Below are 23,789 nucleotides of genomic sequence, written 5' to 3' on the forward strand. Positions count from 1 at the left end.
TGACTTATAGTGTCATGATGGAATTTGAAATTTTTAAAATCTCATTCAGAAAAAAATCTGTTACTTTTTAGATAAGAAAATTCCAAAGCTTACTTGGAACTTCACTTGTCATTTATATCAATCAATTTCAATATTTAAAACTTAGTGAAATTATGGCAATTTTTGTCAAACAGCTTTAAGTCTGTGTTTTATTTATGCATGTATACATACATTGTGTACATAACACATATTTTATAACTTTGTACATTTTAGTTTTCCCACAGGGTAGCTAAAGTCAAATTTTAAGGTAAATTTTTAATCTGTGCTATTGATACTGTAACTTCTTGGAGCAATATTTAGACTCACAAAACAATAATGCCATGAAAATAGATTTTCTATTAGAGGGTACAGATGAAGTCCCAATGTTGTCCTTATATGAAAAGTTTGTGGATGGGTGATTGTTCTTTCATAAAACATCTCAGGATATCCAATTTATTACCTTGACAAGCAAGCTGTTATTTTTTCTGTTTATTTATAGCATCTTCTCTTGTTTTCTTTCCTTCTATCAGTCAAGAGATTCAGTTCAATAACTTCATCATAAAAACTTTTCTATACTTAGAAACGATAGTATTTAACTCATTCTCTATTTTCTTCTTGAACAATCATACTTCTTCCCATTTTACTTCATGGACTCCATTTACTCTTTCTTTCATTTTTTAAAATTTTTATCAACTTCTTCAAGTTATAATATTTGTGGAGTATAGCGGAAGGATTACTTCCTATTCTGCTACTGTATATATCATTAATATATTGTGATTTAACATTACCTTGGCTTCCTTCTTCCCTAAATAATGACCTTGAGTGATTTTTGTTGTAAGTTTATAGATATCTCTGTATATCTTTTTATGATATTCTTTGAGGGTAGAGACCATAATTTATACATCCTATTATGCCATATAGCAACGTTAAATATGAAAATGTCTCTAGACTTGTAAAATGCTGATTATGGTAAATTTCTATTATTAGAGTCAGTGTTCAATAAATATTTGTAGAATGAATAAGAACTTGCTAATGGCCCGGCCGGGCGTGGCTCAGCGGCTGAGCGCCGAGCTAGGATCCAGGCAGTCGGAGTTCGATTCCCGGTCAGGGCACATGCCCGGGTTGCGGGCTCGATCCCCAGCAGGGGGCCTGCAGGAGGCAGCCAATCAATGACTCTCATCATTGGTGTTTCTATCTCTCTCTCTTCCTCTCCTTTCCTCTCTCTGAAATCAATAAAGATATATTAAAAAAAAAAAAAGAATTTGCTAATGAAAATGTTATTTCTTTAAGTTAGGTAGTGCTTTTTATTTTTTAAGGTAAATACTAACTTATTTCTTATTAGCATTATCTCAAAAATGCTGTTTGCTTAAAACAGGCAGGTATGTTTATTCCTAAAACGAGGTGCCAATCAACATGCCCCTGATGAAGAAGGGAAAGACCCATTGAGTATAGCTGTGGAAGCAGCCAATGCTGATATAGTGACCTTGTAAGTTTTTTCTTTTTATTTTCTTATTTCCCATGCAATATATCACTTGTATAGGGTTTTAGTGTAGAGTTTCCTGTGTAGGTATGAACTTTAAACTTGGCCGGTTGTTTACTATATACCATATACTTCTCTAAGTACATTAAAGGTATTAAGCACTTTACATACATGAATTTTGTTCTCACAACAAGCCTATGAGGGAGGTATTATTATTGTTAGCCTCATTTTATAAGAAAGCCAAGCCACAGATAATTTGAAAAACTAGTAAGTGGTAGAGCTGGGATTTGAAACCAAGAATTCTGGCTCTAAAACCCATGTTCTTAGCCACTTCTGTTATCCTGTATGACAGGAATAGAAAACCAATGATTTCTCTAAAATGGATTCTTTAAGTCTTAGTACATATTGTGATGGAGATTGTATTGGTACAGTAACAGGCAGTTATCTTGCTACTTCGAGAATTGAAGGATTATAAATTAGGGAGGACACCTGCATTGGTGTTAGTAACTATTGCAGTTGCACTGCTTTTGGACGATGATACTTATAGATCTGTTTGTACTTATTTTTTAAAAAATACTCTATTTTAAGCTAAAAGTGCTTATTTTTGAATATTTGAATACAACTTAATATGATCTGTTAATGATTTTTGAGATCATTTTAGATCAAAGTTATTTGTTACTTTGGAATCTAGAAATGTGATTTCACCTACTTGTCATTATTATGTAGGAAATCTCAAGCATATGTTGTATGCAGTTACTTCTTCTTTCTATTCTGGGCTGAATGAAGCCCAGAATTATTGATCCTCTGTTATATGAGTAGAGACAGTTCCATTCACACTACTAAATCTCAGTCACTTGCAAGGAGAAACTCCCACGACTGCCTTGAACTCCTGAGCTCCCACTGAGAATTCTTGACTTGCAATATATCACCCTACCCTGACCCCTGCTGAATTAAAAAAAACCCACATCCTTTCTCTGTGCTCAATTTTCTTTTCCCACTGGAGGGGTTATTGTTACTGTGCAGGCTATTGTAAGGAAATTTTAGAACTATTTAAATCATTATAGATTTACAATTTAAAAAAGGTAAATTATTAAAGAAAAGATAGGGATAGTATAGAGAAATGAATCTTGATTTTGCAGTGTTCCCAGCCAGTTTTTATAGTAATAGCCCCTCTTCCTCAAAGGTAACCTGTTAACAAATTACCTAAATTTTCTCGTATTACTTCGTGTGAAGACTTGAGTTTCACTTAAATAATTTTTGAAAATATACGTCCTCTCTGAAAAGTTGAAATGCTAGAGGGAGGATTTCGGCGCCATTATTAATTCACACATTGGCTGAAAATGGAGATGGAAGGGATTTGTGGTACTCTGGAGATCGGGAAAGCCCACGTCAGATGCTGTGTTGCTAGGAGGAACATGTTGGAAGGGAGTGATAGAGGTCTGGTAAGGCAGTACATAGTAAGAGAGGGGTACCAAGGGCATCATCTCTCTGTTTCGAAATGTCGTTTAAAGTCAGTAAGAAAATGGGACGAATCTTCCTAACCCAGTGATGCATGTCTCCCTGCTGCCAGGATGAATAACCCCAAAAAGAAGGCACAGCCGGTGTGGTAACCTTGGGAAAATCTTGGTCACCCATGGTCATTACTATGTTTGTATATCAAAGTATATTCCCAGTATTTAGAGATAGTACACACTGTTTATATGTCCCGAACTACCTCACCTTGAGGTGAACCAGAATGAACTTACGACAGGCCATTGCTTCCATGCTATAGAAGCAATAGTTTCAGCAGTTGGCGGCTAAAGTTTGATAGGCTGCTGTAGAAGCCAGGAATGCTCAGGGGTCTGGAGGAAGCAAGCTGCCAAAGGTGCTGCAAGAATCCTGCTTAAATAAAGCTGAAATGCACTTGCTGTCTTCTCTCATGAGAACTGTGTAAAGCGAGATACAATTATTTTTATATCTCAGATGGCTGGGTCTAATAAAATAAAAGGCTGTTTATTTTAGTGGCAAATATGGGTTAAAAAAATTATACTAGTACACGTTTTACCTGCTTATATAATTCATTAGTTTATGAATATTTATATTGTATAACTTCATCTAAAAGTGCTTTTGTTTAATTTTAGGTTACGTTTAGCAAGAATGAATGAAGAGATGCGGGAATCAGAAGGACTTTATGGACAGCCAGGTCAATATTCTACTAATAACCATACCGAAATGCAGTATAAGAAATGCATTCAGGAGTTTATTAGTTTACAATTGGAAGACTCATAGTTCTTTAGCAAACTAACTAAATATTAGAGAGTTTTTATAACTTGTAAATTGTGAGTTGTTAAATATGTACTGTACCTATTGAATCCTTGGGGGTGGTTAACTCCTGGGCCTTTAAATATCCTCAGCTATTGCCATTACGGTCCCCAGTCACTCGCTGTGTTTAACCCTGGCTGCTGAGCTCTTTCTCTGCCGTACAGACGTCTTCCATATGCATTCCAGTGAAGTGAACGGGATGAGAACATCTTTATACACTTATAGCAGCACAGTAGTCATTTTCTCTTTGAGGTTCTCCTCAACTGTCAAGTGAATATAAGAAAATGGTTTTCTTTTTGTTATTCAGGGAATTTCTATAAATTGTGTTCAGGGAAAAAACAAATCACCATGTTTCGCAAATAAAAAGTCAGTATGGAAAATACCTAGCAAATGAATTAAGAGTTTTGTACTGTGATATAATCATGAATTGAAGGTTTAAAATAAAATTTACCAGGAGGTTAGGAAGTCCATACTGGGAGTAGAGTAAGTTTAAAAGGTAGAGAGAAAAGGCCTCATTTTCCTTGTAGCTTTGCCCCAAGCAGTCGTACAAGATCTGTGGATAAATGGAAGTTTTTGGAACAGTATTTCATGAACCTGATGGCAAAGTAGACTTATTCCTATTAGAGAAATCTAACTCAGGATCAGCTTGTCTCATTTGGAGTAATTTTCACCCTTGAGTGGCGATGCTGAGAAAAGGAAGAAATGCTGTGGTCAGATTCCTCTCTTTGGTGAACATCAAATAACTGGCTCTGCAATGTTAGGAATTCGAGGACATGAGTTACTAATGTACCTGTTTAAATTCATGTACATAGTAGACATCTTTGGAATTCATAACTAAAATAATTGAAATTGTTCAGTATATTTGATTTTTTAATGAATATTAATATATTATTTAAAAGCAGGTTGATAATATCTGTTTTTGTTTAAATATGTTTTGAAATTTCTGTACTTTACTAGCTTCAGCCATTTACTTTTATTTTGATCAGATAACATATAATTAACAGAAATATGAGACCATTCTTTTCTCAGAGGACTGTATTGACTACTTATTTTTGGTCTAATTTAAGAGGGAACAAGTAACTTTGAGAATAGAGGAACTTCATCTAGATACTTCTAATCTAGAGTGTCCCATTTAATCCTATGGATCAAACAGTGCTGCTGACTCATGATATACCAAGATATAAGAGAGCTGATTAAGGGTGAGGTCTCAGTGTTAATTCTGAATTTCACCCATTTGTTTTAAACTTGAATGTTAGATTTTAAATGTTAATATTTCGTAACATATACTTAAGTTATAGTATTACTGGGCCATTTTTGAGGCCTTTGTGTTTAAGCACTTTAAAATAAAAGTTATTCAAAGGCTATGGCCAATATTTATGAGATAAGAGTGATCTTCAAGATTTTAAGTTAAACAATTTTTTCCCCCCTGAAATTTCAAACTTAAATGTTTGGTCAGCTGCTCTTTCCTTAAGGTGTTTGCTGATGAAGTTACACCCAACTGATTAGTCAGAAGGTCAGTGGTTGACTTTTCTCTGGAGTTGGGAAGCTTGAAAGGACAGGGCCTCTATGTTCTTGCAACTTCTAGTTCCACCCAAATTGCTTGGGCTTCTGTCACCATTTAGGAGCATTCATATGTCTCTTTCACTGTCGTTTTATGTATAAGTTTATGAGTATATACTTTCCACTCATCTGTAGAAAAATAGACTTTTGCAATTTATTTGAATGAAAATTTGGAAAACAAAGCCTCATTTTAAAAACAAACTTTCCTACTACTCTCAAATTTCAGTTTAGAGGTTAAAAAATAGATTAGAATTCTGGAAATGGTATATCAGCAGAATAAAGTGAAATTTTGATCTATTTGAGGATCATCTTGATAATTAGATTTTTCCAATTTTTCTAATTAGATTTATTTAGAGAGTCGTATATTTAAAGCAGAACAATTTTATGCTTATACAGGCGACATGGTGAAATGGCACAGCAATTGCTCTCTGGCTGTTTTTCTTTTCCTTGATGAGTCTTTGGAAAGCAGATACGTTTGCTTAGGCAGCAGGTCTTTTTTCCCCCTTCGCCTATCACTGTACATTTTTCTCATAGATTTTGATTGGTTATTTTATCTAGATACTTTTTTGTTGCCTACCATATGAAAGAAGACCTCACAATTCTGGATAATTTTTAAATGCAGTTATTTTCAATCTTTTGATAATGAAGAGCCCTACCATTTAAAAGACTCAGATATTATCTTTGGGAATCATGGACTATTTCTAGGAAACTCCACTTCTGAATTTTCTGTTCACAACCCTGACCTCAGACTCCGGATTTTTTGCAAGGTGACCTTAAGAGCACCTGTTTCCTGAAGGGAAGATTTATCTATCCCTCTTTATCAGTTACTGCAACTCTTAGGAGAATTGGATTAGGGGTGGTGTGTGAGATACCATGCCCTGCTCTGAATTGATGGAAACCAGTTTGGTGGTTCCCACAGTCCAATTTCTGGTTCTAGGATTCCTCTTGATTGCTGGTACTTTCTTAGCTGGTTGAAAATCACTGCTTTAGTTAACCGCTACTGGTTATGTTATGTGAGTATATTGCTGGCAAAGGCTGATCACTGATCTAATCCGTACAAAAGGGGGGCTGTAATCAACACAGAAGGGGCAGGATTAGTTGGAGGTGGGGCTTCACCTGCTGCCATCTCTTTGCTCAAGAGCAAAATCAACAAAATATTGGGTCATTGTAACTGCTGCCGCAGTGGCTATTCTGAGTACCAAAAATCAAAAACTGTTTTAAAGTATCAGCGGAAACACAGCAGTGCACATTTTAACAACTCAGAACTCTCCAGGCACATAGAGAAGTTCACTTTCTGAAGAGAAATACAGTGAGGTTAAGTAATTTTAAGGATATAACTTAGCACTAAAAATATTGGGCGATTAGTTTACCATCAATAATAAACTGTTAAATATACTTCTGTGAACTTTCCAGGGCATCATATTCTGGGTTATTGTTTATATATTCTAGTGTAGACAAGTTATAGTTTCCTTGGAAAAAATTCTAAGTGATTAAAATTAGATTTAAAATGTAAAGGATCACATTGAAGTCAATTTGTGTTAACTATATTAACTATCTTAGTCATTCGTGTTATTGTAACGTTTGTTTTTTGACCACACATTTTGAAGCCTAAGAAAGGTATATCGATAGTCTGTTATTTAGTGTTTTATTAGAAACTGAATGTTAACAAAAAGTTTCTTGTGTGTGTGAAGGTGAGACTTCCTTCTGTATTGTAGCAACTTTAAAAATGTATTCAGTAAGTGAAACCAATGATTAGTGTAGCACCAACACTTTCCTTCAAGGAAGCTTTTAATTCAGTGAATAAAAGATCTTATAATTTGTTTTGCATGGTACAATGGTTCTACTAAAATGTACTTAGTAGATTTGTAATAGGTACTAGATGATTTTAAAATGAAAACTGAAAAACCACAAAAAGAAAAATCCTACAGCTTGTTATACAAAATATGCATTGCTAACAGTAGAAGCCATATATTGCCATTGCACTGTTGTACTACTTACGAACGCTTATCTGGTGCTACCTGTAAACTATTTGGCATTAGTGTCTGCTTGACCCTTCTTCCTGTTTCTTCTTGAATGTATAATGTGTGCCTTTAAGTTACTTCTGGTGTCGAATGGTAGAATCAGTGTGGTATTTTTGTATTATAATCTGCACTTTATACTTTCTTGGAAAGTAAAATTCCAAACTCTCCAGTTTAAATAGTATTTTAAAAATATTTATAATGTTTACAACAAATATTTTGAATATTTTAATTCAACATCTGAGATAAGAAAAAATTTTAAATATTTTGTATGGTTTCTTAATTGATATTTAATGTTGGTCTCTTCTCAGTTTATTTTATATATTTTAAGATGGCTAAAAATGGGAATAGATTGTAGTTTGTCTTTTTAATGTGGAAGTAAACTTTTAACTTCCACATGGGTATAGTTGGATTGTCTTACCAGTTGTTCCAGCATACCAACTTTTATTTTTATTATTTTAGCAACAATGAGTTCGATGTTACTCTTAGCCAACCCTATTAAGATTCTCTCCTTACTTTTTTCTTTTTAAAGTAGATTGATTGATTCAGGTTATGAGAAATTTCCAGGGTTAAATGAAAAAATATAGAGAGATTTTAATAACTTGCTTTTTACATAGACTAAATATTAAAAGTGACTAAATATTGAAAGTATTAAAAATTTTTTATTGAAAAATTTGGGTTATGCTCTTAGACCTTTTTACTGGATCTCTATCCCCCTCCCAAACTTTTTTCTAATTCTCTAGCTTTTGGTATGACATCTGTTGCCTCAAAAATCTCACTTTTCAAAAGCTGACAGAACTTACTGCACTATTGACAGCAACTGTAGCAAATGAGTTTGTAGTAAGATGGATGCAAGGTATATTCTGGGAAATAATTATAAAGTCATGTTGCAACAATAGTCATGTAAAATAGTGCTTGACAGGCTAAATCTTGAAAATGGACTATGCCGAGCTTCTGTATAAAGCTGATGTTTAATAGGAAGCATTCATGATGGATGACTCATCTTGAAAATAAGATTTTATTTTATGCAAATCCTTTATCTGAGGAATAATCTGTATGTGTGTATATATTTAATTTCTGATGACAAGAAATATAGTATCCAGTCAGCTATAGCATCAATATATATAATCTACTTCTCTACAAGCATATTATATGTATATATATATGTCTATTCTAATTTAACATGTTTTTGGTATTTATTCCCCTTTTTGTCATAGCATTCTTGCTCATATGACCTACAGTAAATAAAAAACTTCTGACTAAATGTGAAATTATGATTTTATAGTCATTTTCTAGGCTTTATCATTTTATAAGCTTAGTAAGCAGTGGATTAGGTGCATTAGTTTTAGTTAGGCATTAAAGTTAGAGTTAAGAATTTCTTTTTCACATGCTATTTAATTTAAAATGCCTTTTAATTAAAATATAATATTAAAATTGGCTTTTTCCCCTTCCCCTTACTATCTGTTTTGTCTTGTTAATAACTTGCATCCATCGGAAACACTTAGTGTTTGTTTTGGGTCTTCCCTTTCGGTCACAGGAAATATTTACTTAAAGAATGCCTTGTTTACTATACCTCACTTAGAATGACTTTTATTTCTCGTGTATTAATAAATGTATTTCTGCACATTGCTTTAAAATACTTGCATCTTTGCTCTTTTCTAACTCTGAACTTTCCTCTGTGGCTGCATTTGAGGTGCTTTTTTCAGGTATAGTTTTTTTTCTTTCACTATATATTTTTCCAGCATTTATATTTAGTTCATCTTTTTTCTTTCAAAAATGCTCATCTGAACAAAATTTTAATATAATGAATTATTAAATAGTTACGAGTCATAAAAATGAATGTTTATTAATTTTTTTCATTGTATAAATTTTAAAAGTGTCCTTATTTTACTTTCATGCAGGTGATGAAACTTATCAGGACATTTTTCGTGACTTTTCCCAAATGGCCTCCAATAATCCAGAAAAACTAAATCGTTTCCAGCAAGATTCACAGAAATTCTGAATTTTTTTAAGAAGGGGAAAAATTTAAATCTGGTGACTTCCTAATGTATGGATATGAAAACTCACAAATTTTTACTACTTTAATTCTACTTAATTTTAGTTGATGTTGAGTAGTTTGGAAAAAAGGTACCCACCCATTCATTGGTATAAAGTAAAACAGGGCTTTAGTAGTTTGAAGAGAAGCCTACTTTAGGACCTCAAAAAAGGAAAAGGGCCTGTTTAAAGGGCTATTTTTATAGATAAAAGCTGACTCTAGACTTAGATCATCTTTAGGTTACTAGATCCTAAGAGTTTAGACAAAAATCTCTTTTTTTGCTAGTGGATGGTAGTATTGCTTTTTCTTCTATGCATTGTGCCTAGTGTCATTCAGTTAAGCATGTCTTGCATCACTGGGAGCCGACCGTCCTGCATGTCTCAAGAATATATCTTTCCTTTAGTTTCCTGGATAATTTTTAGTGGTTCAGAAATTGTTTTGTTTTGGTAGCCTAGCTGTCATACACAATATGGAATTTAATTATTAACGAGAGAGTATGTTTCCCGCATTTGCTCATAAATGCAGTTATACTCCTTAGGTGTCTGGCTGTTGTCCAGTACTTTAACATATGGTCAGTGGCTGTACAGGTAGATACAGCTCAGTCCTTCAGTTTTATTCCATTTTATAAAGCAAAAAGAAGCCCTTAACAATTTTTTAAAAATCACCAAAAGATTCTCAGTTATAGAAATTGTAGTTATTCATTGTTGGGTTGACTTCTTAAAATCTTGACAAATTTATTGATGTAATAAAACTGTGTTTCAAAGGTTACTTGAATGCTGCAAAATTATGCTTTCGTCAGATTATAACTTTCAGAGGAAAAACTGATTTATTAAATAATGTAGAACATTTTTATATTTGAAATTTGTCCTTCTCAAGATACATTTTTGCTGTTGGTCATTGTGAAAGAAAAACCTCTTTGTAAAGGGAGAAAAAAACTTCACGTTTTTCTTAGCTTTAACTAAAATATGACATTAAATTGCCTTTTAATTTTTCCAACATCTATCCTGTGTCCTTGGTGTACACAGTGTATATTCTTTTAAATTGTAACATCTATATATAGCTTTAGTATTTGGTTATATGAATCACAGACCCTTAAATTCCAAAGTATTATGGATATACAAATTTACCATTTATCTGCTTTAAATTAGTCTGATTCCATCTTTGGTTGACATATCTTGTCAAGAGTATAAAATAATTTAGTAATTTGCCTATGGTTTCTTTGTAATATTGTCAACAATTAAGTTTAATCTTCTTGTACAAGTTACATGTGTTATTATTGCTCATACTGTTTCTAAATAAGGGAGGTTTTTAAACTTGAGTTATCAGATAAGTAGGTAAATAATATTTGATTGGGTAGAAGTACATTTTCTAACATCCCTTCCCCCTAATAACTAGAGTTTTATAAATTAATTGACCATCAAAATGGAATCTGTCTAAACAGGAATTACACCGAAATAAATTCACATCACATAAAGGTTCCATGTTTGGCCAAATTGCATGCATATAATGCTTATTTAGTAATAATCACTGCATATTAGATAAGAATAAAAACTATTTATGAATTATTTCTAAGAAAATGCTAACTTCTAAAGCCTTGTATTGTAATTAAAACAATAACAGGAACATGAAATCTCTGTTTCACCTCAGAGTCACAGATTATCTGGCTTGGCAAAAGTCTGATTTATAACATTTTTATTAGAATGTAATTTGAGATCAATTTTTTTAAAAACTCAATGATAAGGAAATATGTTGAAAACAAACAGAAAAAGAAAGAAGAAAAAGAAAAGAAAGAAAAAGAAAAGGAAAAAAAGAAAGAAGAAACAAACGAGGAAGGAAGGAAAAGGGAAGGAAAGAAAAAAAAAGAAGAAGAAAAGAGCGCCTCACTTTTCCTTTGAAGTGCCTCTTTCTGTTTTAATCCTAGGACTTCACTCCTAAAGCTCCTAACCCTTATCTGAGGAAGCCTAGGCAGTTTCCTTCTGGATCCAGCCATTGGTGCTTCAGAAAACCTCTGGGATCTCTAGCTGTGAAAGCAATCCTTCATGACACTCTTACCTCTTGTGGCTTGAGTCATGAGTTGTTAATGTGGCAGAAATTAGTGTCTACTTATATGTAATGGGTAGAGATGTATTTAAAGTACACTAAAGTTGATCATGGTTCTGAATATTTTTAGAGAAAGCAAAATCTTTAACAGTACAGGCAGTCTGGTACTACAAAAATACATTTTTGTGGCTTGACTTTTTTGAATATGCTGGGCACATAATTTGGATTAAATTTGGCAGAAATGATACAGTAAACAGCAAAACTATAAAGTATAATAGTTACAAATAGTTACAAAGTAGGGTGGCTCTTACCAGGGTAAGTTTAGCTGTGCCAACTAATGGCTTTTCTTTATAGTATGTAACAAATCTGAATTTTATTACCTGTGAATTATTCAGTGCGTTATGAGAAACTACAGTGTAAACAATGTTAATCATACTCTTGGGCTTCATAGGTCATCGTGATTGCCCTTTGTTTTCTTTCCCTAACTGATCTGCTGATAGTTTCTGATTCTCATTTATTCTGTTAGCTGTATCATCAGCTTACATCATTAGCTTATTAACTTAAAAGTTAGATTAATATCAAAATAGGAATATTGTTTGCACTATGAGGAGTTCATTAGGTGCAGTTTCATGTTAGAACTAGACTAAAGGTAATTGAGTAGTTAATTGTAATTTTATAAGGTTTTAAAAATTATCTTTGGTACAGTCCTTAGAAATTCAAGAATTTCGTTATAGTGTTTGCCTAATTTATACTGGTCTTCACTATAGATTTTATTGAACTTTGTTGTTCGCTTCCCAAAATGTATAGATTTAATTTGGAATATGTAGTTTGGTTCTTCATGAGTCCATTTTGAAAAAACAATAACAAACGTATACCTTTATAATCTGGACAACTCAAATTTGTGATGTGTTAAGCAGTATTTTAGAAATATAATTTTATAAATGTAAAGTATGGTCACAATCGATCAAATTGTATTTAAGACTAAATTTACTACCCATTTTAAATAATAACACATTTCCATATCACTCTTAGATTGTCAAATTAACTTTTCTGTTTGATAGCACCTTTGACAATGGACATGGGCTGGAAAAATGATGTTTCTATAGAATTGTCTGTCCAGAATGACTTCAGACCTGCATGACATAGTGGAAAGAGCACTGACTAATAGTTACTATTCTTTTTGGATTCAGAGCTCCTCACAAATAAAACGAGTACGATGAAGTGAAGTGAAACTGTAACAATATCCCTTTGTATACTGTTCTGCTGTTCACGGTGTCTTTTGACAGTATTTTATCTCTCCTGATTTCACAGTAGGGCTTCTGCGATCTTACTCTAAGAGCGCCAACATTGTCTCTTCTTTGATCTGGGCTACTCCTCTTGTTTTACAGAGGGGGTCACTGGTTTGCTGGTTGGTGACATAGATGACACCAGAACCCTTGTCTGACTGACTACTTGAGTAGTTGGAGGCACTTTATTTGTATCATGAATTGATTTGAAATCATTGTAAAGCAGCAACATCTGATAATGGCTGCCAGCTTTCCTTGTGTTTTGATAAAGACTGCAGATATTCTGGAGAATCTGGATATATAATTACCTTGAAGGAATAGATTAGGATTTGAAGGCATTAAATTGTAGGAAAATTCACATTTTTGCAATAACAAACATTAATGAAAGCAAAACTATGCAAAGGTAATTTTAATTTACCATATACAGACATACTTCGTTTTATTGCGCTTCACAGATGTGACCAGCAAAAAGATTATGACTTGCTTTATGGCAATACTTGATTTATTGTGGTGGTCCCTGAGCATCTATGAGGTATGTCTGTACTTACAAATTTCTTGATGAAGATAACTAAAGGGGGCTTGGATTCAGTTTGGTTGAATCCTGACATCTACAAATATGATTTTGTGGATATCCTTTTCTGTTTACATAAATTTATCTACTTAAAATGAGATAATGGGGGGGAGGGAAGCAAGGTTTGATTAAATAAACTTTTCTCTGTATTGGTCTTATCACTATTTTATGTTCTAGATTTTCTTATTTTTCCTTAACACCCCTCCCCACCTTTTGGGTGTTAATTTTAAACAGGGAAAGCTGGCTACATTATAAAGATTGCTGACACCATTTATTTTACACAAAGGCTAAAGGTTCCCTTTTGGAAACGATGAGCTACTTTTCTATATGTGTTTACTTGTGCTTTGTGGTATTTTTGGATCATTCCAGTCATAAGGACTCATTACATGTAATATTTCTTGCTACCTGTGAAAGGGTATATTTTAAAGAATGTATAACCAACACGTCATTTACTTTTTATTAGTATGTAGAGGATTTGTATCTAATTCATGAATGTAGGTTTACTGTAGTTTGTCATTGTAAATGGAACAAAGTACATTATCCTTATAGTTATTCTAAAATGTACATTATGTAAGAATTGTAAATACTACACTTGATTAAATACTTTGTATGCTAAAAAATTATGTCAATAAAAATTTCACCCCTGGCGCAGTTGTTTTATGCTCAGATTTTCACTTTATTGTAAACTACAACTGCAGACTTATGTGTTAACAACTGTCATGTTTAAGGTCCTATGTTCCTTTCCACCCGTCAGATTGCTCCAGATTGCTCCTATTTCCTGATTGCTTCAATAAAGAAACCAATTTTGATCTTTTTTTTTTTTTTAAATATATCTTTATTGATTTCAGAGAGAGGAAGGGAGAGAGAGAGTTGAAACATCCATGATGAGAGAGTCATTGATGGGCTGCCTCCCACGCCCCCGACGGGATAGAACCGTGATCTAGGGATCTCCAGGATCCTAGGTTGATGCTCAATCGCTGAGCCATGCCCGGCCGGGCCATTTCGATCTTTTAAACGTTTTCTCCTGCCTGATCACTGAGTTGTCTGGCTCGCAGTTCATTTGATAAAAACCACAAAGGCTTTTGGGATCCTCGCTTCTTTTTCCATTTTGATTGACATATATATTGAAGTTTCTAATCTACACCACACATCCACACTCAGTGGTCTTAGTAAACAAACAAAGACAGGTTTTTATATGAATTGAGATGGAAGGAATGGAGGGATTGAAAGAACAGATTTGGAAGTGAATCTTCTGCTTTTGTCTTTTTAAAAGCAAATTGAAAGCAGACACATAAAACTTTTCTATATAACTTGCTTTATTCCACTCGGTTTCATTTTCAGAATAGTTTTATGAAGAGAATCCACACTGCTAGTCAGTAAATGTTTGAAATGAAAACAAACCTTAAATTACAGTAAGTAAAAAAGAAGCTAATCATCCATAATTCCATCATCTGCCCATGATATCTAGTATGGCATCCACTAGCTCCAAGGGGCTACTGAAATTTAATTAAAATTACACAAAATTAAGAGTTTAATCTGTCGCACTGCCACATTTCAAGAGCTCACTAATGTGCCTTGTGACTGCTGTTTTGAACATGGCAGATAATAGAACATATCCATCCTTGTAGGAATTTATGTTGGTTCAGTACCGAGGGGAAAACTTACTTCCTTGGTACCTGTCCCTACATACCTTTGGGTATATGTGCTTATATACAGTGGAATCACACTGTTTTGTTACCTGCTTCTTTCACATAATAAATGGGAATCACATTTTTAAGTCCTTAAGTATTCTACATCAGTTTGGGAGGATTTATAAAAATACTTTATTATGAAAAATTTCAAACAAAAAGAAGAGGAATAACTTCAATAGCCATTACCTCATGGCTAACGTTTTATCTATGCCTCCACCCATTTTTTCTGTTACTGGGATTGTTAAAAAACCAAACCCCAATCATTTAACAAGCAAATCATTCACTATGTATCTCTAAAAGAAGGACTCTTTAAAAAAAAAAAAAAAAAGCCAGATCATAATGCCACACTTCTTTACACTAGAAAACTATATAGTCAGTATTCAGATTTTCACGATTGTCTCAAATGTGTGTTTTAAAAATAGATTCTTCAAATCAGAATTCATGTTTCATTCAATGTAGTTGGCTAATATGTCTCTCAGGTCTCTATAGGTTCTTCCATTTTTTTTATTTTTATTCTACTTGCATTCATTGAATACATGTCTTTCATTAAAAACATCATTTTAGTGTAGCCCCTTTATTGATGAATATTTGATTCCAGTTTCTTGGCATCAAAAACCTAGCTCTGCTTTATCTTTAGGGCTAGATATTTGAGTGCATTCTTAACTATTTCCTCAGGATGAATTCCTAGACTGCTGGTTCATAATGCTGGTTTACGAGTGGATATGTTTTTGTGGCTCATTCAATGAGTCAGGCACTGTGTTAGGTATTGGGGATATTATGGTAAAAAGGTAGACACACCTGTTCTCTTGGAGTCTTGCCTTCTTGAAGCAGAGAAGGATGGGCCTCAGCCGGACACTGGGTTGGTCAGTGTTTAGAGACCACTTGTTGAGGCAGTGACATCTAAGCCAAGGTCTGGAGCAGAAAGAGAAGTTGGCTGGATGAAGGCCTAGGGCAGTGCTTTTCAAACTTGAGTCTGTAAAACAGTTACCAGTGAGGCTCAGACTCATTGAAGATAAAGAGGGCCTGAGACTTTATGTTTTTACTAAGACCCCCAGGAGGTACCTCTAATGCTAACCAAAATTTGAGAACCACGGTCTTAGGGAGAAACCGTTTGGATAGAAGAGAGTACTGAAAGTTCTCTTAGAGGCCAGAAAGCTTTTAGGATTGCCAGAGGGTCCTCCAGAAAAGTACCAATAAACAAACCCTCATCTGCTGTGAAGGAATTTGCCTGTTTCTTTGTATTCTTGACAATATTGGGTAGTAAATACAAAAAATAAAAATCTTATAATCTACCCCATGTTGCAGATGTAGAAATCATACAACAGGAAAAACCAATTACCTCTCATCTCCTCCTGTCAGAAGTCGGAGAACTTGGCCAAAGTTAAAGTTAGAACTGAAGAGTAATTGTGCTCCCCAAAATTCTTTGTCTAATTAGCAATACACCCAGATGTACCTATTTTAAGCTGAGGAAACAGCACACATCACCAGCTGACCCTACATTCTTTTTCTTGTCTGTTTTCCCAGCTAGAATGTAAACTCCAGGAGGGCAGGGATTCTAGTCTTTTCACTGCTGTGTTCTCAGACGCTACTATGCTTGGCATGTAGTCACTTGGTATCTACTGAATAACTCACGGGCTACCTTCAACTCACTGTTTTAACTTCCAGTCAACAGTATTCTCCAGGAAGCTGCAAAATTAGTTTTTCATAGGATCGAAGAATTGGGGGTAAAAGAATCTTGAGGTAAGACCAGTCCGTTGAGTATTTTCCTGTGTCTGCTGATTTTCTATGTAAAATTTAAATGATCTTGTTATTTATTTTTTATTCATAAATTCCAGGAGTACTGAGGTCTTACAAAGGCCTGAAGAATAAAATATTTGTTGGATAAATTTTAGAGTAAGGGGAAGAGGGAAAAAACACCTTATTTATTTTATTTTTAAAATATATCTTTATTGATTTCAGAGAGAGGGAGGGAGAGAGAGAAACATCAATGATGAGAGAACCATTGGTCGGCCGCAGCCCGCAACCCGGGCATGTGCCCTGACTGGGAATCGAACCCTGATCGCCTGGATCCTAGGTCGACGCTCAACCACTGAGCCACGCCCAGCTGGGCAAAAAAACACCTTATTAATGGTATAGTGCAGGGGAGTAAAAGGCACAATTTGAGAATTATTTCTCCCTTATAATAATCATTATAATCTAATAATTGCTTATTAGCTGTAATAACTAGCACACTGCTGGGGACTTCTGTGGAACATGTAATGAAGTCTTAATGGAAATTTGGGATTTAGTCTTTGTAAATACCCACGAAAAGCTATGATTGCTAAATTATATGTTACTGATATTTAGATTTTTTTAGAACTTGGTGTTTCTAGCATAGTTTATATTTGCTTACTACGTGTTAGGTACTGTTCTGCTTTTTAATCTACTTTCTCTCAGCCCCATGAGGCACAGGTACCGGTGTTAGCCCCATTGACACATGGGTGTAATCGCAGCTCAGAGAGATTTAGTAACTTGCTTGATGTCCATCAACTTGTAGTGGCGGAGGGGTCTTCCCGCCTGGAAGTCAGCTCTCCTAGCTTGCTCTTAAGCTCTTCAGAGAGCTTGTTCTCTTAACCACAGTGTCATCTGCTGCAGGTTGTGGTACAATACACACAACTTGGAGCTCAGATGACTGCTTTCAGTGCTAATCTTGGCTAAAAGCTTGAGCTTTGGATGCAGTGAGACTGGGGTTAGGATCCAGACTCCATTACTCACTAGTTAACTAGATTTGGACGATTTATTTCTCTCAATCTTAATTTCCTCAGTTGTAAAGTGCAAATATTACCTCTCACAGTTGTGAGGATTACATGAGCCAAAGTAAGAACCTGTTACTCAACTGAGTTAATGCTGCTGTTGGTTTTTTTGTCTTCTTTAAAAAGGTGAGTAGCATGCATTGAACTTGCTGCCAAGCCTGTTTCAGAGGTTCAGTGTTTTTCAGAAAAGTGTTGCTCCAGTTGAAAAGAACAGGAGTTAAAAATGAGATGAGTTGTGGACTGGGGCCCACACTTTGAGGAGTAATGGCATGGCACAATAAACGTGAGAGAATTTGTACGTGCATTTGTCCATGCGTTTTCGCCCCCACCTCTCAGGCATGCAGACCTTCTGTACATGTTTACTCACACTGTGGTGTAGCATCAGTCCTTAGGAGACTGAAGTTGGTTTTTATGTAGTTGACAGTGTCCAACTGTCCAGGGCCAATACTGCCAGTGTGTGTGACCTTGGAGAATTTCCCTCAGTGTGCCTTAGTTTAGAATTTGCAAAACTACCTCGTACATAGTAAGGCTTTTTAAAAGTGTTGAAGTTTGTTAGAAAAAAGAAAAAAAGAATTAGTGTCACAATCTCTGGTATTACTCCTTTGGGGCCCTGAACTATTTAGAAAATTTGGGCGGCGGGGTCCCCCTGCTGGCCACATCCTTGAGATGCTTCTGTTCGGTCTTTGGGATTGGTGGGGTGAAAGGCCATTTCTACCCGCCTCAGGTGTCAACTCTGCTTCACCGTGAACGGGGAAGGACCTTGCTGGTTTAAATTCCCCACCCTAGCTGGTCTCCAAGAAATTAGGGCGGGAAAGGTGTGGAGAGAACAATTTTTCTCTGCGTGCAGTATTGCGTTTTGGCTAACAGAAGGTCCTGCGTTGGGGCGTCTCCATTCCTTTCAAGGCTCGGCTTCGATCCTAGCGCCCGTGGCTAGGCACCTAAGAGGTGCAGTCCTCACTCGCTGCTCCGACGGCACTGGGGCCGCTCCCGCCGACGCGCGGTTCATCCCGGCTTTGATCCCGTTGAACCTAGGACCCAGCGGCTGCCGGGCGGCCCTGGCCACGCCCCTCCGCGCACCAGCGCTCGCGGATTGGCTCTGTGCAGCGTAGCCCCGCCCCCGCCATGGCCGCCGCCGGCCGCCGGTGCTGCTAAGTGGCTGCGGGGCACCGGGTCTCCGCGGCTCCTCTCGGGCTGCTAGGTCCCCCGGTCCCCGGCGCATGGGTATCCTCCGAGGCGGGCCCCCATGCGCTCGGGCCATGGCGCGCCTGGGCGCCGTGCGCTCCCATTACTGCGCGCTGCTGCTGGCCGCGGCGCTGGCCGTCTGTGCATTTTACTACCTAGGCTCGGGCCGGGAGACCTTCTCCAGCGCCACCAAGAGGCTGAAGGAGGCCCGCGCCGGAGCCCCCGCTGCGCCCTCGCCGCCGGTGCCGGAACTGGCGCGCGGTTCCGTGGCGCCGGCCCTGGGTGCCAAGGCCAAGAGCCTGGATGGCGGCGGGGCCGGGCCGGTGGACTACCACCTGCTGATGATGTTCACCAAGGCGGAGCACAACGCCGCGCTGCAGGCCAAGGCCCGCGTCGCGCTCCGCTCCCTGCTGCGCCTCGCCAAGTTCGAGCCTCACGAGGTGCTGAACCTGCACTTCGTGAGCGAGGAGGCCAGCCGCGAGGTGGCCAAGGCCCTGCTGCGGGAGCTGCTGCCGCCCGCCGCCGGCTTCAAGTGCAAGGTGAGCGGGGCCGCAGCCGGGGCTCCCGGCGGGTGGCGCACCCCGTCCCCAGGGCGGCCCGTGCGCGCGCCCGGCCGCGTTCTAGGGGCTGTGAGGGGAGCGTCTCCGTTGCGCTGCGCGCGGCCGACGCCCATAGAAAGAAGCCTGACTCCTCAGCGCCCGCGCGGGCCCGAAAGGTGCTTTCACCGCTCGAGGGAGGTATCTTCCGGGGGCGTGTCCCGGGGCCTGACGCGCTCGGCGGGTGCGGGCGAGGAGCGGCGGCGTTACCCTGACAACCCTGACCAGCTCTCCACGCCCCGCCCCCATGAACTGCGGCCCCCTAGAAAGATAGGCACCCCCCTCCCCTTCGCTAGCGTTGAAGACTGAGCAGGACCTTCAGAGTCTGCACCTCTTTTCATTCTTAGTCTGACTCTTGAGGCTGAAGCGGGCTGTTTGAAGGCACCAGCAGGCACCCTGTGCAGTCTTCTGGACAGGTCTTAGTGAGGCCGCTGGAATTGAAGTTGCCATGACGTTTCTTACAGTTATAAGGGCTTTCGGTCGGAACTGGTCAAGCTCAGTGCCAGCCGGCGTGAACCGCCTCATCCGCTCGCTGTGCTCCCTGCTCTGCGAGCCTCGCGATCATGAACTCATTTAGGGAAGTTGCTGGACCCTCCCAGGGAGCAAGAGAGAGAAAGCTGTAAGAGGTGCAGATAGGCTCTGGGGAGAGCAGAGCTGTAAGAGGTACAGATAGGCTCTGGGGAGAGCAGAGCTAGCCAGCCACCTGTTCCAGGCTGGACCAGCCTCTGCCTATCATTTCAAAGATGGGGTCCTGGCTTAGTGTTAATTGCCTCAGTCAAATTGCTTGCCTCCTTTTGACCTAGTAGCTGCACAGAGGGGATCCGAGGTCTGATTTTTGGATAGGAGTAGCAGGCGATCCTAAAGGATGGAGACGGATGTTGGTGGTAGGCTGTGGTGGTGAGGCAAGAATAGTGTGTACCATGTGTTTGTGCCCAGTAGTTGACTAAGGGGATCCTGCAGGATTTAAGGGTCTGCAGTGGTTTTTTGTTGCCCACAGAATCAAGTCCCAGTTTCTTGGTAGGGCTACCTGTGTTGTGGGCCTGGCCCTCCTCTCCAGCTTTGCTTCTCATACTTCTCCCACGTACACATTAGATCTTAACTGAACTGAATATGCCTTTACACAAGCTGTACTGTCTTCCCACCATGTCCTTCCTTTCCTCCTGGGGCCTTGGCTACTCTTAGCTTTCACCTATCTTGAGAGTGTCCCTACACTAGGAGATAGTCTGCGCCCAGCCCTCCACAGCTCTCCATTCCTGCTCCCCGCCCCCCAACATCAAAGGTTTATCAGGAACACCCACCGTAGTCAGAGAAGGTCACCTGGGCCTGGACTTTGTGTTGTAGAAGGCCAAGAATCCAGGGCCTGGAACTTGTGGCTGGAGCGGCCCTTAGGACCCACGGTTTGACCTGGGGTTTTCAGCCTGGGACTCATCTTGATTTACTTAATTGGAATCTTCCAACTGGAGGTAAGGTCTGGCAACCTGTCCCAGGTGATCCTTAGGACCGTAATGCTTGAACTCTGTGCTAGTCCTATGGAGAAAACTGAGGGCCCTTGGTCAGAGGGCCAGCCTGGGCGGAGCTGTGATTTGATACCAGACATCATCCTGAAGATCAGCATTGTCATCTGTTCACTTTCTAAGTCCGTGGTAGCAACTCGGGCCTACTCTGCATCATTGCCAGGTCTCTGCCACCGCTTATCCAGAGCTCCAGCCGCAGCTTGTTGCACACCCAGTGCTTTCCAACCTACATGCTTTGCTTATGTTGTTCTACCGTCAGGATGATTTCTCTCTCCATCTCCAAGTCTTGCCCATCTTCAGATACTATCCACTCCTTGGAGCTGTCCAAGGAACCCCCTTTTGAAAGGCATGTCTTCCTCTCCCTCCCTTGTGTATCTTCCTGGTGCTATGACAATATCATGTCTTATCTCCCATCCCTATGCATAATCCCCAGCACATAGTCAGCACCAGAAATATTGGTCTAGAGGCAGATCCAGCCTCAGGTCCAGGTTCCCAGCTTGGAGTCTGTTTCATGTGTTTTTCTCCCTTTACTGGGCGCAGTTCTGACAGCCACAACTGTCACCCAAGGCCTGGAGGCAGCTGCAAATGACCTGAGGTATTAACACCACCCTGTTGAGGCATGAGAGGTGAGAGTTTGGGGGCTTCCAGCCAGATGGTCAGATAAGGGCTTATCAGTTCCAGCAGAAATTGCTCCTCATAAATGTTATATTTGCTTGGTAAAACTTTCCTGAGGTCTTATTATGCTGTCATAGCACCAAGTATTTTTCCTTACTAATATTTATGACAGTTCTGATTATATAATTATTGAATGAATTATTTGTCTGCCTTTCTAGGTTATAAACTCCTTAAGGGCATGGACCCTGATTTCTCTTAAATATTGTATTCCTAGCACCAAACATCATGCCTTATATATGAGAGTGCATTTTATACCGAGAATCATTTTCCAGTATTAATTAGGAAGAAGGAAACTGTAAAAGTTCTCACCTTGGTTGCATCAGAGCTGGAAGGGATCTTCAAGAGCATATAGTACAACAGGTGAGGAAACTTGCCCAAGGCCAATTGGGGGATGAAGTAGGGGGGTTACTGACCTGCATCCTAGGCCAGTGTTTTCCTTTTGTACCATGTTTCCCCTTAAGGAGCACTTCTTGTAAGTTCACTCCCAGAAAGAGTTGCCTTGAAGTGTGTTGAAACACTTTGGGAAAAGGGAGTTCCTTGCCCATTCCAGCTGTCTAGAGACAGCCTGGAGGCTCCTCCTCCCTTAGGCTGGGCTCTGGGACTCCACCGTGTGTGCAAGATGCAGAACAGAGCTATAGTGAGCTGGCATCGAACTCATGCTCACACTCGGAGGTCTCTTAGGCTATATTCAAGTGACACATAAACACTTTTTGCTGAAATGGTTGCAGAAATAGATCATAGAATGTTATTAGTGACTTTAGATTATATTGTGATTAATTAAATAGCTAAAAACAAAAAAAAACCCTCATTCACTTAACCAGAAAAATGTTGTTTCTACTATTGGGTCTTTCAAAATCTACTGGTTTGTTGTCGTCTGACAGTATGGAAGTATATTATTTGTTCACCTATTTAATAAACATCCAAACCTATGTTCCAGGTACCAGATAAGGAACTGCTTCTAGCCTATTCAATGTTTCCATGGACTAACTACATAGAATCACCTGGGGACAGTTACTAAAAATCCAGAATCCTGATCCCCGTCTCTATCTGTGGGTCATACTCTCCTGGGTGGGCCTGGGAATCTGAGTTTGTGTGGGCTGTGGAGGCAGACATGAGAGTCATGGCTGTAAAGGATACAGGAGTGCCTGGTGCTTTCCTGACATCTTTCAGACTCAGCTCCAGGATTCTTTCCTGTGCCGCCTTTCCTAGGAGTACAATGCCTTCATCTACTAGGCGTTAAGAAAACATTTGACTGAACAGCTCTCTTTCATCCAGGCTCTCCTGGCTCTGCTGGCCTGGGAAAGGCTGCTACATCTGCCTTGCTAAAATGCTGATTTTATCACACCGCTTCCACTCAAAACCTCCTGGCTCCTGGCTTATAGTCACCCTAGGTTAGTCCAACATTCTAGACCCTCAGCAGCTGGCTTCAGCTCCCTTGTCCAGCCTATCCTCCCTAAGCCTTAGGAAGAGCTTCTAAGCCCTCTGCTGTCCCATTCTGTCTGTCAAGTGGAATCCTACATGTCTCAAACTTAGGTCAATATTTTTCTCTTTCACAAGCCTTCCTTGCTGTTGATCAGGTTTGATAGAATATGCCATAAAACCCCCAACTAGTGGTGGTTTAAGCAAGATTGAGCTTTATTTCTCATCTAAACGAAGTCCAGAGGTAGGCTTTCCTGGGTGCTTCATGAAGTTGTCAGGATCCTAGGCTCCTTCCAGCTCTGTTTCACTGTCCCTAGGGAGTGGCCCTTGTTCTCATGGTCCAGGGTGGCTGCTAGAGATTTAGCCATCACATCTGTGTTCCAGCAGCAGGGTTGAGAACCAAAGCAGGGTACCCAGTTAAAAAAGAGAGGTTCAGTTAATCAGGGAAGAGCTCAGGTTTTGGGGTAGACACTCAGCCATCTGTGTCCCACCCTTCAGGATCCCAGACTGCACTTTGAAGCCCCAAGAATGACCAAGCACCTACTAGATGTGGGAGTCTGAATTCATAGCTGCAGGGGACATAGACATGGGTCAGGAACCCATGTCAGTTA

At 38.8% G+C, this 23,789-nt stretch overlaps 2 protein-coding genes across 4 annotated transcripts in view; both read left to right on the top strand.

Moving 5' to 3' along the window:
• Nucleotides 1-13,957, top strand: part of ACAP2 (ArfGAP with coiled-coil, ankyrin repeat and PH domains 2) — a 119,346-nt gene extending 105,389 nt beyond the window's left edge. For all 3 annotated transcript variants that reach the window (XM_087818226.1, XM_016200028.2, XM_087818225.1), the window contains 3 exons: nucleotides 1,394-1,504; nucleotides 3,619-3,680; nucleotides 9,279-13,957. In XM_087818226.1, coding sequence (XP_087674352.1) covers nucleotides 1,394-1,504; nucleotides 3,619-3,680; nucleotides 9,279-9,379 — 274 coding nt within the window. In that variant the 3' untranslated portion in view covers nucleotides 9,380-13,957. The remainder of the gene's footprint in view (nucleotides 1-1,393; nucleotides 1,505-3,618; nucleotides 3,681-9,278) is intronic.
• Nucleotides 13,958-18,974: 5,017 nt separating this feature from the next.
• XXYLT1 (xyloside xylosyltransferase 1) overlaps nucleotides 18,975-23,789 on the top strand; it is a 144,344-nt gene continuing 139,529 nt past the window's right edge. Inside the window, exon 1 of the mRNA XM_087818227.1 lies at nucleotides 18,975-19,513. Within this exon, the coding sequence (XP_087674353.1) occupies nucleotides 19,010-19,513 (504 nt within the window). The 5' untranslated portion in view covers nucleotides 18,975-19,009. The remainder of the gene's footprint in view (nucleotides 19,514-23,789) is intronic.

The sequence above is a fragment of the Miniopterus natalensis genome, chromosome 6 (genome assembly GCF_054644295.1).
Source record: "Miniopterus natalensis isolate mMinNat1 chromosome 6, mMinNat1.hap1, whole genome shotgun sequence".
Taxonomy (NCBI): Eukaryota; Metazoa; Chordata; class Mammalia; order Chiroptera; family Miniopteridae; genus Miniopterus; species Miniopterus natalensis.